This window comes from Haliotis rufescens, unplaced genomic scaffold (genome assembly GCF_023055435.1).
Source record: "Haliotis rufescens isolate VD_foot unplaced genomic scaffold, xgHalRufe1.0.p SCAF_34, whole genome shotgun sequence".
Taxonomy (NCBI): Eukaryota; Metazoa; Mollusca; class Gastropoda; order Lepetellida; family Haliotidae; genus Haliotis; species Haliotis rufescens.
The window spans coordinates 2,435,031-2,450,950 of record NW_025964046.1 but is presented as its reverse complement, the minus strand read 5'-3'; the positions used below and the strand labels follow the sequence as shown (position 1 = coordinate 2,450,950).

The 15,920-nt window shown below is 42.6% G+C and overlaps 1 protein-coding gene across 7 annotated transcripts in view; it reads right to left on the bottom strand.

The window, feature by feature from the left end:
- Positions 1-9,575: 9,575 nt before the first annotated feature.
- LOC124127932 (leucine-rich repeat-containing protein 15-like) overlaps positions 9,576-15,920 on the bottom strand; it is an 82,072-nt gene continuing 75,727 nt past the window's right edge. For all 7 annotated transcript variants that reach the window (XM_046491328.2, XM_046491330.2, XM_046491329.2 and 4 more), the window contains one exon: positions 9,576-11,664. In XM_046491328.2, coding sequence (XP_046347284.1) covers positions 9,874-11,652 — 1,779 coding nt within the window. In that variant the 5' untranslated portion in view covers positions 11,653-11,664 and the 3' untranslated portion in view covers positions 9,576-9,873. The remainder of the gene's footprint in view (positions 11,665-15,920) is intronic.

The following is a 15,920-nucleotide window of genomic DNA, read 5'->3' as shown; positions in this document are numbered from 1 at the left end:
TGCCCCATGCCTGCATGTTGACGTTTAGACGAAAGTACTTGAAAACCAATACCATTTCCATAATACCGCCCGGTGGTAAGCGCCTCCTGACTGAAACAGAGGTCTGAGGCTGGACCGTGAAGTATCCTTCAGCTGCGGCGTCAACGGTGGCAATCACGCCGACTACGATCCTACGACCAGACAGAGACAGCATACCCACCATTTAGATAGTTACTATCCTGTCAACAAAGTTGCGTATGAAATCCTAGGTTGTTTTTGGCATGTGTTCACAACGTGTTTCCAGCGTAAGCGGAATGTCAAAATACACTATGGTTCGGGCACTACTCTGGCTGACAGACACAACCGTACTATGTATCGTTTAGGTCTTATGCGCCAGCATTCGCAAGTACAAGGCTAGTAGAGGTGAGGAGGAGGACAAACTACCCGACGAGGCTACGGTACCTCTCCTAGCTCAGGACGCTTTTTACGGGGCCGCACTAATGGTATTCAACTACACAAAAAGTGCGGTGAGGGTGAAAAGATACGGTACGCGGACGTATGTTCGTTGTTCCCGTACGTGTGTAAGAGTGGACACTTTCCCGTATCGCTCCTCGTATTATACACAATACCTCCTAATGTCATTATATGCGACATTCTCGCGCCTCAACGTCTCTGTCATCCGCTCTTACCATATCGCGCGAATGGTAACCTTTACTTTCCTCTCTGCTGGACGTGAGCTGAGTCAAATGCCAGGTCAGAATGTCAGCATACCGAGGATCAGAGATCGTGGGTGGGTACGTGCATGACAATAGAGGTACACAAAGCAGTTCAGGAACTGGGCTATATGGTCAGACATATTTTCTCCACATGGCACTTTTCCCGATTCGAGCAATACGAACCAGATACTAGCATCGACGGTTTTCCTTTCTTCGGCGCGAAAGGATTGTTCGTCTGGATACTTCCAAAATCAGCATGTGGTCTATAGGCAAATTTATGATGAACAGCCACTGGGGAAAATTTGGTCAGTCTAATGACAAGACGCAGTGTCTGTATATCACGATTGAGCGTATGTTCTACGACCTCTTTCACGACGGATGTATAGACCTCAAAGATGTCGTTTTGGTCTCTCCAGACACTCTGCTCGTCACTAGAAGTACACCGAGTTCCACACACTGCCAGTAATCCCTTAATAGCCACATGGGTCACAGCGCAAGCCCGTCTAAAACTGTACGAGGCCATAGAGTCTCTCGGTGACGCCATCTTGTAATTTGACACCGATTCGGTAATTTACGTGGAGAAAGAGAACGAACCACCACCTTTGAAACTCAGTGATTCTCTAGGCGAGTGGACTGATGAGATAGAAGAAGGTAACTAGATTGAGGAATTCGTCACCTGTGCACCTAAAAATTATGCTTATCGTCTTCACCACCCCCCATGAAAAGGTCCCCAGGAAATTTGCAAGATCTGAGGCTTTACCTTAAACTATCACGCCTCGGCGCTTTTGAATTTCCAGGCCTTGGTCAGGACAGCTCTTCAGGCTCCGAACGCTAGAACAAAAATCCGCGTCAGGTACCCACATTTTCTCAAGAGGGTGGGGCTAAAGCGTGGGCTCGACGTGCACAGTGTCCAAAGATTACTGCCCAAACCCTAAAGATTACGGGTTTTGCTAAGTGATGCATTTTTCGCGACCCCTTAACCTCTGGGTTGACTTACACCTTACCCTACGGTTAAGACACCAGTACCACGTGATTCGCCCTTTTCGACCCTATCATCCCGTGACTTGGACCAGTAACAGCCCATCGTCACCGCGATGCACTCGCTATTTTAGTCTTACAAACACCCCGTCACCAGTACGCTCGGTCAGTTGGTGTCTACCCCCAGCGCCAGTATAGTACCTACCACTATGTCAGCCAAACAACAGGATGTGTAAGAACGTGGACAACATGTTCCAGGTCAGTTACGCCCTGACTAACGCCCTGTCACACGTCATGGTAGCTCTCTGACACAGTCGGCTATTACGGGATTGCTGGCAGTGTGTGGAACTCGGTGTCCTTCTACAGGCGAGTAGGTGACGAGCAGAGTGTCTGGAGAGACCAAAACGACATCTTTAAGGTCTATACGTCCGTTGTGAAAGAGGTCGTAGAACATACGCTCATTCGTGATGTACAGACCCTACTCTCCTCTCACCATTGTCTGTCTACCAGTACTTCTTGGTAACGAGATGTCTTCCCCTACCAACAACGAGGTTCCTGCCATCGCCACCGAGTTACGAGACACCACCAGACCTAAAAACCTGTATTGTTGGAAATGTCCAGGATCCGTGGACCATGTATTCAACAACTGTCCAAAAGCTATATGCGGGAATAGGTGTGGTAATTCTGGACATTGGGGGAAATCAGTGTCCCATGCCCTGTACCCACTGTAACAGGAGGGGACACTATCTGAGGACCTGTCCGGATCTTCGTCAAGCCCTTGATGTGAAGCACGGAGTTTCCGTGTAGTCGACCTTGTCCCTGCTGTTCGTGGAGGAGGTGTTCTTGATGCTGCTGCTGTTAGTGCTCCTACCGCTGTACATGGGAGACCAACTGTTTCCGCAGACCTGGTTCCCGCATTCGGTAAATGATTCAGATGCGGGGGTTCCGATCATTGGGGCTCTAATTGCCCCCGTACCAAGTGTTACAGGTGCAACACTAACGGACACTACGCCGAAAAGTGAGTGAGTGAGTGAGTTAAGATTTAACGTCACATCGGCAGTATTTCAGCCATATCGTGACGAGAAGTACATTAATAATACACATATTTATACGAAATAAAAACCTGTCAACGAAGGACAGTAAAATAACTAGATTTATCACAGATTATATCTAAAACTAGTAGTTAGCCATAAAAATATAACACCATAAATGTACGTAACAATATAAGATAAAAATGAGCTATAGATCGCCAGCCACAGAAGAGAGATCATACGCCGAAAAGTATGCGCGGTGCAAATGTTGCTGGTGTTTCGGTGGAAAACCGTATTAAGACCCGTGACGGGGAGGAGTGAGTGAGTGATCATGAGTTATGATTTTACGTCACGGTGACGGGGAGGATGAGTGGGAGGGTGAGATGGCGATACCTGCAGTGAGGTGTGCGAAGTGTTGCGTCAAAACAACGGCCGATGTCGGCACTCAGACTAAAGGTCGCGCGACCCTAGGCTCGCAGTACAGAAAATTAAAGTGTATTACGGGTCTGGGACGACGTTTTAGTTTGAATGGTGATTCGGAACATAGAGCTGAAACCACTGCGGTGGTGGCTCCCATACCGCGACTATCCACCGATACTGACAGAGGCAGCCCTCCGGAGAGTGTCAGCGGGTAGTGGCGGCTAGGAGTCCTGCTTCAGAGGGTTTCAGCCCTTTTAGCCAGCTGCCGGGTGAAGGCCCGAACACGCCTCTCTACATCGATGAGGAGAGCACTCACTCACTCTCTCCCGAGAATGCACAGAGGGTGCCCTGGAACGATGAAAGCACAACATTCCCATCCTCTCTCGTTACAGAACTTATTGGCGCGTCTAGCGCAACTTCCACGGTGACTCCCCCTCCCCCTATGGAATCGACCGAAGCGAGCACCACGAACATTCTAACACGGTACACCCCCGAGACGTGTAAGACGGCCCCGCACTCTGCATAGGAGCGGGGTCAAAACACGTCTCAACTTCCCCTAAGTCGTTCATTTGTATTTCTATGTGTATATAATTCTATGTAATAATGTCAAATTGTTTGACAACGTATCGTTATTTGTATATATTTTATTTCACATGTAATAAAATGATTTTTTGTTAAATGAATACACTTTTTTGGTATTCTTTAAGAGAATACGCACCCACGCACGCACGCACGCACGCACGCACGCACGCACACAAACACAAACATAACAAAAGAATTTATGTGAGGGCAATACCAAAACCAGCGCACACTATTGAAGTGAGGTGAGGTGAAATTTAACGTCGCGTCCAAGATTATTGCACTTATATAGCGACGTGCATGCACGTGTGTGTGTGTGTGTGTGTGTGTGTGTGTGCTAGTCCGGACTAATGCCGATTTATAGCGCTAGCCCACTGAGATACCATGCCGCAGTTTAACATGAATACCCCACTCAGACACAGTATACTGACTCCGAGCCGACCAGTCCTTGTTTTAGCCCCTTAATGCCGAGCGCCAGACAGGGTAACAACAAGTACCATCTTTTAACGTCTTTTGGTATGACGCGGCCGGGCATCGAACCCCGGACCTTCCGCTCTCCGGGCGGACGCTATACCACTAGACCATGGAGGCTGTCGCACACTATTGAGAGTTAAAAAAATATTATACAAGTGTAGGCTTTAAATAAGATCAGTACCTATTCTTATGGACTCTTAAAAAACCAATATCAATCGAGGACGAAGTCTGCGATCGATATTGCTTCCTCCCCAGTCGATATTGCTTTTTTTAGAGGGGAGGTCTATAGAAATAGGAGTTGACCTCATATTAAGCCTACACTTGTATAACATCCTTTTATCCTCAATAGTCTGTGCTAGTTTAAATGTACTGTTGGGCAGTGGAAGGCGACGGTCACGTGTCTACCTCTCGTCTTTTCTACTCCACTTGAAATTATACGATTAATGGGGACCTATACATGATTCTCTTCCTATGACATATGGGGAACTAAACGTGATTCTCTTTTTATGACCACGAATATTGGTCAACTACCGTTAAGTGTGTCTTGCTCCAAACAACGACAAGCCTGCACTGACGATTGCAATGCACCACCTGTCAGCATTCATTTTCTGCACGTGAAACGAATGCCACGATCTGATTTCCGCGAAGCATGTGGCGTTTATGCTAAATGTTCATGTTTCATAAACCGAAACAATGTTTGTTTTGTTTTCATTATTTTTTCTTCTCAACATGTACTTTACTTCAATGCACAATCAGAGGTACAAGTCGCCGAAGTTGCCGCAGTTTGCTGTGAGTCACATCCTCGTTGTGCCAGGGTCTGATGATTGCGGGTTCGACACCCAGATTCACCCTGATTATGCATCTTGGACTGTCACCACCTCAACCCTCGTGGGTTTCACCAAAATAGTGAACGTCTGAATTGCTTCGGGTCTTTACGATATCTCAATTTGTTTAAAGCGGTCTGCAACATATTTCAACAATAAGTTATTTGTGTGGATCTTGTGCTAATATTATAATATAAATAAATTTGAACTCCTCGCCCTCTCTGGTATCACTCCACTTTCGCTTGCAATATTCAAAACAGTCACACATGCAAGCTGCACAGTAGAGTGAGGTGAGGTGAGGTGAAATGGGGTTTAACGTCGCGTCCAAGATTATTGCACTTATATAGCGACGTGCATGTACGTGTGTGTGTTTGTGTGGATGCTTGTACTAGACCGGACTGATGCCGATTTATAGTGCTAGCTCACTGAGATACCATGCCGCAGTTTAACATGAATACCCCACTCAGACACAGCATACTGACTCCGAGCCGACCAGTCCTTGTTTTAGTTGTTTTAGTTTTTAATGCCGAGCGCCAGACAGGATAACAACAAGTACCATCTTTTAACGTCTTTTGGTATCACGCGGTTGGGGATCGAACCCCGGGTCTTCCGCTCTCCGGGCGGACGCTCTACCACTAGACCACGGAGGCAGGCCACAGTTGAGTGACTATTTCTGACAATTTGTGGAAATACATGAACAGTTACATCACGGCGTGTCGGCTTGATGTGGGAGGAGTGAGTGAGTGAGTTGGGTTAAACACTGCTTTGAACAGTATTTCAGTTATATCACGGCGTTTATGCTTGATGTGGGAGGAGTGAGTGAGTTGGGTTTAATGCTGCTTTGAACAGTATTCCAGTTATACCACGGCGTGTCAGCTTGATGTGGGAGGAGTGAGTGAGTTGGGTTTAACGCTGCTTTGAACAGTATTCCAGTTATATCACGGTGTGTCAGCTTGATGTGGGATAAGTGGGTGAGTGAGTTGGGTTTATTGCTGCTTTAAACAGTATTTTGGAACAGTTATATCCCGGCGTGTCAGCTTGATGTTGGAGTAAGTGTTGCATTCTTGGACGTTTACCACTTTGGTGAAGTCCACGAGCACAGCGGCTGGGGTAATCAGAGTAAACAGGGGATTCAAACCCATGGTATTAGTTTCTGGTATTAGTTTCTGGTATTAGTTTCTGACATTAGTTTCTGGTATTCCCGTCTGACGCAGCTCTGCACAGTGACTTGAAACCTTAGACGTCCCCACCCATCCTCAAACAAACATAATGTTCTACACATGCAACAGGAATGGACATCAGACCAAGCATAACAAACAATGTCATTTATTTAAAACATTTTTTATTTTATTCAGATCTCAGTTAACATATCCGACATTTTCACACACACTTGGAAGCACACCACCCTTTGATCCTTTTACCCTAGTACAGCAATACCCCTTTCAACATTATATCATATTAATAACAGGTGAGCTTATCTTGCTTTCGTGCCTAGGGATGAGAAATTTAAATAGGTTTCCAAAAATATTATCAATGATTTTTCACCTTTTTTTTTTATCAAATTTCAGATATTTCAGATATCTTCAAAATGTTCATTTCTAATGTTCTAACCAATAATTAATGATGTTACAACATTGTCCTGTTGGAGGTTCTTGCTTTTTGAACAAATTGGCATTTTTTACTCCGAGTGAGTGAGTGAGTGAGTAAGTGAGTGAATAAATATGGTGTTACGCCTTTAGCAATATTCCAGCAATATCACGACAGAGGCACTTGAAATTGGCTCCACACATTGTACCCATGCATGTCAGGAATCGAACCCAGGTCTTCGGCATGAGTGAACGCTTTAACCACTGGGCTACCCAGCCTCCCACACAGCACACAGCATCTCCACACTTATCTTGTGGGATCAAATCCAGTCATTGACGCTGCCTGATATTTCAGTTACCGTAGTCTCTGTAATAAGCACCCTAGGAGCTTAGGACATTGACAAAGCAGGGAGATTATTGCCAGTTACAATATGTTAAATTTGTTGTCCGAGGATGAGCAGTAGTAAATAATTCCTCAAATAATATTCCTCAAAAATGGTAACAGTATTTTCTGTGAGCATTCATTTTTGAACAACTAACATAAAGGTAACACTATTTTTCAGGGCATATCATTTGCAAAACTCCGAGGTCTTTCATTAATTGCCGACGAAGAAGGGCATTTGAAAAGAGGGAGAGCTTCTGCAAATGATAATGCCCTGAAAAATAGCGTTACCGTTATTATATCTGAAATGGGTGGAATTTGTCATCATATATAAAGAAACAACAATATCGGGTTTCAAAACATTTACTGCAATCAACACGAATGTCACTGGCCCACTTTTACAAATATAGAAACGTCATAGAACAAACCAAACGACGTCACTATTAAACGGCATATGACGTCACCTATCCCTAGGGTTGACGTCACCTAACAACAGGCGTAATAATGGCCCATCGTCAAGCAATATGAGGGCATTATGAAGTTACAGTGGCCCGCTCATTTCTCATAACATGCGAGGGGTTTAAGGAGAATTCTATCCATTTTAGCTGTATGATGACGATGACATTAACATGAAAACTAACATGAAAAGGAAGGGTATTGCTGCTTCAAGGGTGATATAATAAAAAGAACATTATAAAAGGCAAGATTCATAGTCGCTGCATCCTTCCCATTCATACAACACACAGCATACAGCATGTCTCCTCCATCACGCCCGCCTCCGTACCCTACAGCTACATCAGACTGTACAAAACAGTTCTAATAAAAACAACATGAAAATGAAAATGAAACTGACATATCAACATCTCATAACATCTCAATAACTTACATAGCACTAAAGTATATATTAAAACATTCTGATTATTTACATATTTCACAACATGTCAAATCAATAATTTACACATGATTGTGTCTGTAATCAGTAATCAATACAAAAGTTGCTTCAATCAGGAAACAAAAAGAAATATAATAAACTGATCAAGCTTCATCTGTTCATGAAGTAAACCTCAAAAAATAATCCAAATCTTGAATCTTACATTTACAATCTGTGCCAAAGACTTTTCAGTCTACTAGCATCAAATACAGTAGGTGTTTTAGTAAATGGGAGTGAGTTAGTGAGTATGGTTTTACGCCGCTTTTAGCAATATTCCAGCAATATCACGGCGGGGGACACCAGAAATGGGCTTCACACATTGTACCCATGTCAGGAATTGAACCCGGGTCTTCGGCATGACAAGCGAACGCTTAAACCACTAGGCTACCGGACCACCCCTGTTGTTAATGAAGTACTGTGAGCTCAAGGCCAAACAGTTCTGTCCAAGACAGCTCACTTCAAACAGTCAAATATTCAACATACGGTGTTATTTATTTTTCTAGAAACTGAGAAACTACTGCTTGAATTGAATTATAATATGCATTCATGAATGTTCTAATTACATAATTCATATTCATGAGATATTAATTCATGAACAAATTACTTAACGCTCTGTCTTTAACATTGTCTGTTCACAAAAGCTTAAGCCAATGGAATGGGAAACATAAGTGATTGAAGCACTCGTAAAATATGCTTGCTACCCTACCTTTGGAATGATGGCAAGAAAAGAAAGTTTTGACTATTTTTTGTACAAGGAAACTGATCTAGTTAATTAAAAAAGAATTAAAGGATCTCACTTCTGTTAAAGTAGAGCCAAGTTCTAAATAACATAACCCAGTAACACTTTCAACTATGAGCAAGAGGTTCATGAAGATATCAAACTTACATGTAAATCCCCCACAAAGCAATAGATCAATACTTATTTACAAGCAAAATACTACAAGCTGCATTTAGCAGTATTCCAGGGGGACACCTGAAATGGGCTTCACCTATTGTACCCATGTGGGAATCAAGCCCAGGTCTTCGGTGTGACGAGCGAATGCAGTAACCACTAGGCTACCCCACCTCTGAGTGAGTGAGTGAGTATGGTTTTACGCCGCTTTTAGCAATATTCCAGCAATATCACGGCGGGGGACACCAGAAATGGGCTTCACACATTGTATCCATGTCGGGAATTGAACCCGGGCCTTCGGCGTGACGAGCGAATGCTTTAACCACTAGGCTACCCGACCGCCCCTACCCCACCTCTGAGGAGAGGAGAGAAAGTCACAATGTCTATTTCAGAGTTTCAGTGTTTGTCTGCACATTTTCTTGGGGGCAGAGGGCCAATTTAAAGAAGGTTGTTCTTGTCAGTAAAAGAAAGTGATGACAAATGACACATCAAGTACAGTAATCAGGGCAAATAGGAATTTGAAACCATGGTCAGCAGATCAAGGCATATCTAAGGGAGACAACTCTGCACTGTAAATCACTGATTCAGACCTCTATGCAATCTCTTCCCCTTAATATAATGATTGTTTTTGTTTGTTTGTTTAATGCCATGCCGCACTCAGCAATATTCCAGCTATATGACAGCGGTCATAAATAATAATAGTAAATAATCAAGTCAAGACCAGACAATGCAGTGATTGACATCATGAGAATCAATCCACGCAATATAGGGATACGATGACATGCATCAACCAAATCAGCAAGCCGAACCACCTGATCCCGTTAGTCGCCTCTTATGACAAGAGTGAGTGAGTGAGTGAGTGAGTGAGTGAGATGTGGGGTTGCTTTGAACAGTATTTCAGTTACCTATGAAGTATTATTGCTTGTAGTCAAATGAATGTAAAAAAACTGACATTTGCCGAGGATATTCATCTTATTAATCAGGGCAAATATTTAATTTTGAAAAAAATACCAGCAGATTTCCAAGGGACACAACTCCACACGCAAATTCATTTCATATATTTAATATTGCATGTACTCATTCATTGACTGAAGGCATTATTTCGTAATACTGAAAATGATGCCACGATGATGGCTGGTATCACCCATGTCGCCTTAGCGGGCGCCATTTGGCTCCCAGAAGACAGTTGTTCTGTCGCCACAATACTGGAACTGGTTGTGAAGGCGTTCCTCTGAGTTCTCACATGGATACACTGCTCAATGTGAACACCTGTGTTCACGAACACTGGGTTTATACACACATAGTAGTCCGAAAGTGCGGACAGACCTCGCACCACGTGGTCCGTTCTGAACGGAGCAAGGTATTCGTCTTTCGGCGGTGCCGAACACACCTCTTCATTCAAACACACGATTTTCAAAGTCCAGTAGATCTGTGAACCTGACGAATATGGCCACTGCACCTTCACAATGGAGTCTGACTCACTGACAACTGTCAAATTCATGTGAATCCTTTTCGGGTTCGTGTTTTGCTCGTCGTACCGGAATCCGACAAAGTGTCGCAACGGATTACAAACGAGATACAGTCTCTGAAGGGAGAGACCCTCCAACATTCCAGGTGTGACCCTCTCAAGGTCGTTTTCAGAGAGCACCAGATCTTGAAGGTCACGCATGTCACTGAAAGATCCATCTTTGATAATGTTAATGGAATTTTTCGAGAGATTCAAACACTGCAGATGAACCATCCCTCGGAAATGACCAGGATCAACATACACAAGTTCATTATCTTGAAGCTGCAACACGAGAATAGTTTCCCGAAAACTGTCAAAAACTCCAGTACTGAGTGAAGTTATTTTATTATGACTAAAATCCAAATATCGGATCCTCCGAACCTGCTGAAACATATCGCGCTGTAATCTTGTTAATTTGTTGTCCGAGAGTGACAGTTTCTCCAAGTCAAGACCAAGGAAGGCTCCTCTCGGAATCAATGTAATTTTGTTTTTATTCAAACACAATTCTTTGAGCTTGCGAAAATTCACAAATACGTTTCCAGGAACAGCGGTGAGATCATTGTTCGACACATACAGTTTCACCAAACTGGGATAGAAGTCTGATGTTGATATTCTACTGAGATCAGAGATTTTGTTGAAGTCTAAAACAAGACTTGACAGACGACTCAACCCTGCAAACATTCCAGAATGTATGTCTGTCAACATATTGTACGACAGATCCAATGTCCGCAGATTTTCCAAATCAGAAAAACTTTCATTTGCCACACGATGAATCACATTATTGGAAACATCCAACAAACTGAGAGACGACAAACCTGCAAACGTTCCTGTTTCAATCGCACCAATTTGATTGCTTCGTAAACTTAAACTTGTCAAATTTGTGAGAGATGTGAAGGCTCCAGAGTCTAAAAAATCAATGTAATTGTCGGCTAGATCAATTTTCTTCAAATGGCGTATATTTCTCCATGGTGATGCTGTGACTTGGTGAAGAACGTTATTATTCAAATATATTTCCTCCAGAATGGGTAGATTCTGAAAGGCTTCGTTTGGGAGATTGTTAATCTTGTTGGACTCTAGGTTCAATGTTCGGAGGTTTGGCAGGTTGGAGAATATTCCTGCAGGGAGCGTGGAGATTTGATTGTATCCGAAGTCCAGGAGCCGGACTCTTTTGGGCATCTCTGTCATCACGGTCTGCAGCTGGGCGTCACTCAGGCCGATCCCTCGACAGTACACAAAGTAGTCCAAATTGCACTGACATAGCGTTGGACACGCCGTTGCCATGGTGACATACCCCATGATGCCTAGCAACAGCAACCCAGTATCCATGGAAACGGGAGATAAACTTCCATTCATCTTCCATCTCACCTGAAAAGATAATGAAATGTTAGAGTTGATAAATGTTAATCCGTATGGTAAATATCATATATTTTAGAATATAGCAACAAAGGTTTGCACAATACCTGATTTTAGAATACAGAAACACACAGGGTGAAACTATTCATCAAATAATGTATATAATGCATAACATGTTATCTCACTTATTGGTTGGTTGGTTGGTTGGTTGGTTGGTTGGTTTGTTGTTTAACGGCGCACTCAGCAATATTACAGCTATATGACGGCGGTCTGTAAATAATCGAGTCTGGACCAGACAATCCAGTGATTAATGTCATGAGCATCGATCCACGCAATTGGGATCGATGACATGCATCAACCAAGTCAGCGAGCCTGAGTTAGTCGCCTCTTACGACAAGCATAGTCTGCTTTTACAGCAAGCATGGGTTGCTGAAGACCTATTCTACCCCGGATCTTCATGGGGAGACAAGCATGGGTTGCGGAAGACCTGATCTTCACATGGGAGAAATGGACTACAATATGGATACAACCGATGACACAATGTTTGTGACGTCATGATCGATGGATGAGCCCAATGAACAAGGAAGAAGCACTGTCACGCCATATGGTTTCAAGTGACCAATCAGCTTGAGAATTGACCAAAATGCACATGTGCAAATATCAGAGTGAGTGAGTGAGTATGGTTTTACGCCGCTTTTAGCAATATTCCAGCAATATCAATGCAGGGGACACCGGAAATGCAAACATCAGAAATGTCATGACAGATAACTTTTTTTTAGCAGCATATATTGCTTGTTATTATACTGTCTTTTTTTCAAACTATTATAATGTTACCATGGCTACTACGTTAAAGTCATATATGGGTGAAATATTGTCGACGTAACATAGCATTTCAACTAGCACCCTCTCTCACAGTGCATTCTATAAGTGCAATGTCTACACAAGAAAAACACAATCCTATCCATGCACTCTACCCTTTCTGACATGTGACCTTCAGAGGTCAAGGGTCAGAGGTCTCAATGAGATGTTGAGAGGATTAAATGCAAGACGGATCATGACGGTCTTTGTGTCGGAATCCAATTTCCATACAAAGCAGAAAGGCCACAGAAAGCCGATCAAGTCCGCGGAAATGTACACAAGCCTAACGCTACATGTTTCAATTTAAGGCTTTCATTACTTGTGTTTGTATCAATACCCTGAAAGGTAAGTCAGCTACAAGGAGAGATGCGTCTGTGATGTGTGTATGGGATATCAAGACAATATTGACACTGCGACAACGTGGGGCGGTTTAATCGCAGGGGCACATGGGCTCGCATGGATGGTTTCTGGGGTGTAATATTTTGAAATTTGAGTTGAAATATCTTCCGAGGTTCACTGTCATTATGCAACGTGAATGTGTGGGTGGGTGAGCGAGGCTTTGGAAGAGTGAGTGAGTGAGTGTGGTTTTATGCCGCTTTTAGCAATATTCCAGCAATATCACGGCAGGGGACACCAGAAATGGGCTTCACACATTGTACCCATGTCGGGAATCGAACCCGGGTCTTCAGCGTGACGAGCGAACGCTTTAACCACTCGGCTACCCGACCGCCCCTTTGAAAGAGTGATGAAGCACTTCTTTGTTTGTTTGTTGTTTAATGCCACACACAATCTTCTATCAGTGTGGAGGTCTCCATATTGCCTGGAATTCAATTCCATCCAAGTGGTGTATTGTAGCTATAGGAAAGCGGGCTTTCTACGACATACAACCAACCCAGTCACAGAGCTATAGATAAGCTTTTGGTTTTGGGGGTACTTTACCCAGGTCTTTGGTTTTGATTGTGTATCTACAATTTATAGAGGTATTCAAAAAAGAATTACTTTCCTATTTCTTGACATTTGGACATTTTAAAATAAAAACTGTTCTGTAACAATCCCTGTAAATCATTTAAAACTATATTAATAGTCTATCATCCCAAACTGGCTCCCACAGGAGATATCACTTGGGTAAGATCAAGCGATATCTACATTGTAGATATGCTGCAATGAAATTGCATCACAATGCTTTGCAGACCATTGTGACGTCAGTGGCTACCATGACATCACAATCAAATGACATCACTAATGGCTCTGCTACTGAAGCAGTCAGCAGTGCTGTTTAACACTTGAAGGGGAAGTGTACACGCAAAAATCACTTTCTTTCTTTTTCTAAACAAAACGCAATTTTAGAATTAATTAGTATCTGTGTTTGAAAATATACACTCATTTTTTTCACAGTGAACGTAGGAAGCTCACAATAGTGTGAAAATGATATGCCAGTATGAGGCCTTCGTTTTTCGAGCTAAACAGGCCTGAGTTATCCCCCTTAGATTATGACGTAATTGGTGCCAATTCAACTGGGTCCCTGTCTATTCTCAACGCAAAAGATATCAAGTACCAGTTTGCGGTAAAACAACATGGCCTACGACACACTCCGGCGTAGTGGTGACTCAGCATAACACTATGCTGGCTGGCATCTGAGACGCTAGAATCACACACCTGTACCTACACCACGTGAAGCGGCTCTAACAAAGCATGATGACGTCATAATGTTTATCAATTGGCACCAATGACGTCATATTGCAAGGGGCATAAGCCATGGTGTTTTTGTTGTGGAAATAGAACACTTGGTAAATGTGAAAAATATTAATCGTTTTAATGCGAAAAATATGTTAATTAATTGTGATATTTTTATATTTTTGTCTATGACACTTCTATGTTAACACTTTTAATGTGGAAAAAGTACAAGAAAAATAGGTTCATTTCCGTGTGAACTTGCCCTTTAAGACACTGCCCATGAAAAAGTTGGAAGAATGATGTTGGATGATAAATAAAATCTGCAAGCTTCGAGTTTTTCCACTTTTATCAACTCATGTTGATATATTTGATATCAAAAGACACTCGGGTTAGATTCTCCATATACCCGTCTGCATCTGCATGGGCCCCGTCTACGGGAAGCCATTTGTTTCCAAAACCTAGCATTGTATAAAGGCAATTAACCAATAAAGTGACTATATTTTAATAACCAATAAAGTGACTGCTTAAGAAACAAGTACATTGACTAGGCATCATGTGCTTTTCAATTGACATCTATCACTAAGTTTTCCAATTGTAACTGTCGGTAAGTGAATTTCGCCATCTGCTTATAAACAATCATTTTATCTAACAGTTGTAATAAACGCAATCTTTTATCTAACAGTTGTAATAAACACAATCTTTTATCTAACAGTTGTAATAAACGCAATCTTTCATCTAACAGTTGTAATAAACGCAATCTTTCATCTAACAGTTGTAATAAACGCAATCTTTTATCTAATAGTAGTATATCACCCATCACTGTTATATCAATAACACATTTATATGTTGCATATTTGATACACTAGGATTTGATTTGTCCACATATTTCAGTTTATTTAATGCATATATTACGCCAATACGCAGCTTATCTTGAGCTCTGAAGTCAGACAGCGATCCTCGTGCTCACCTTGTATGACAAGCACAGGACGCTGTCTAACATGGATTCACCCCAGGGGTGAATGAAAGAGTGTCATGATCCATGATCCATGATCCATGATCCATGGCCTAATGGCAATACTTGGAAAGCACAAACACGGGCGGAATTATTATAAAATACAGCAACCTAACAAATGTTTCATTGTCTTCCTGTTTGAGAAGAGGCACGTTGTAACATAAAAGTCTGTCAAGGGTGGTGGGTATTGCAACAGTCTTTCAACTGTGAGTGAGTGAGTGAGTGAGTGAGTGAGTGAGTGAGTGAGTTTGGTTTTACGCCGCTTTTAGCAATATTCCAGCAATATCACGGCGGGGGACACCAGAAATGGGCTTCACACATTGTACCCATATCGGGAATCGAACTCGGGTCTTCGGTGTGACGAGCAACCGCTTTAACCACTAGGCTACCCGACCGCCCCCTTTCAACTTGTTTTGAGTTGTATATTCTACACATATTTTAGAAGATTAATGTCTGAAACAGCAAAAATATCAACTGAATCAACTTTGACATGAAACTTTTTCAGAATTTTTTTACACCAAAGCAAGATAACTGTTTCCTCAGAACATAATGGAGACTTATTTATTAATTATGGTTCAAATCAAAATTTATACCCCATGAACAAATGTAACATGCCAGCCCAAGACTTGTTGTTCAACATGACATCACAGACTTAACCACAACGAAAATGCTCTAATCAACCATAACTCGAAGTCAGAACAGAAGTGTATTGTGCTCAGGACCA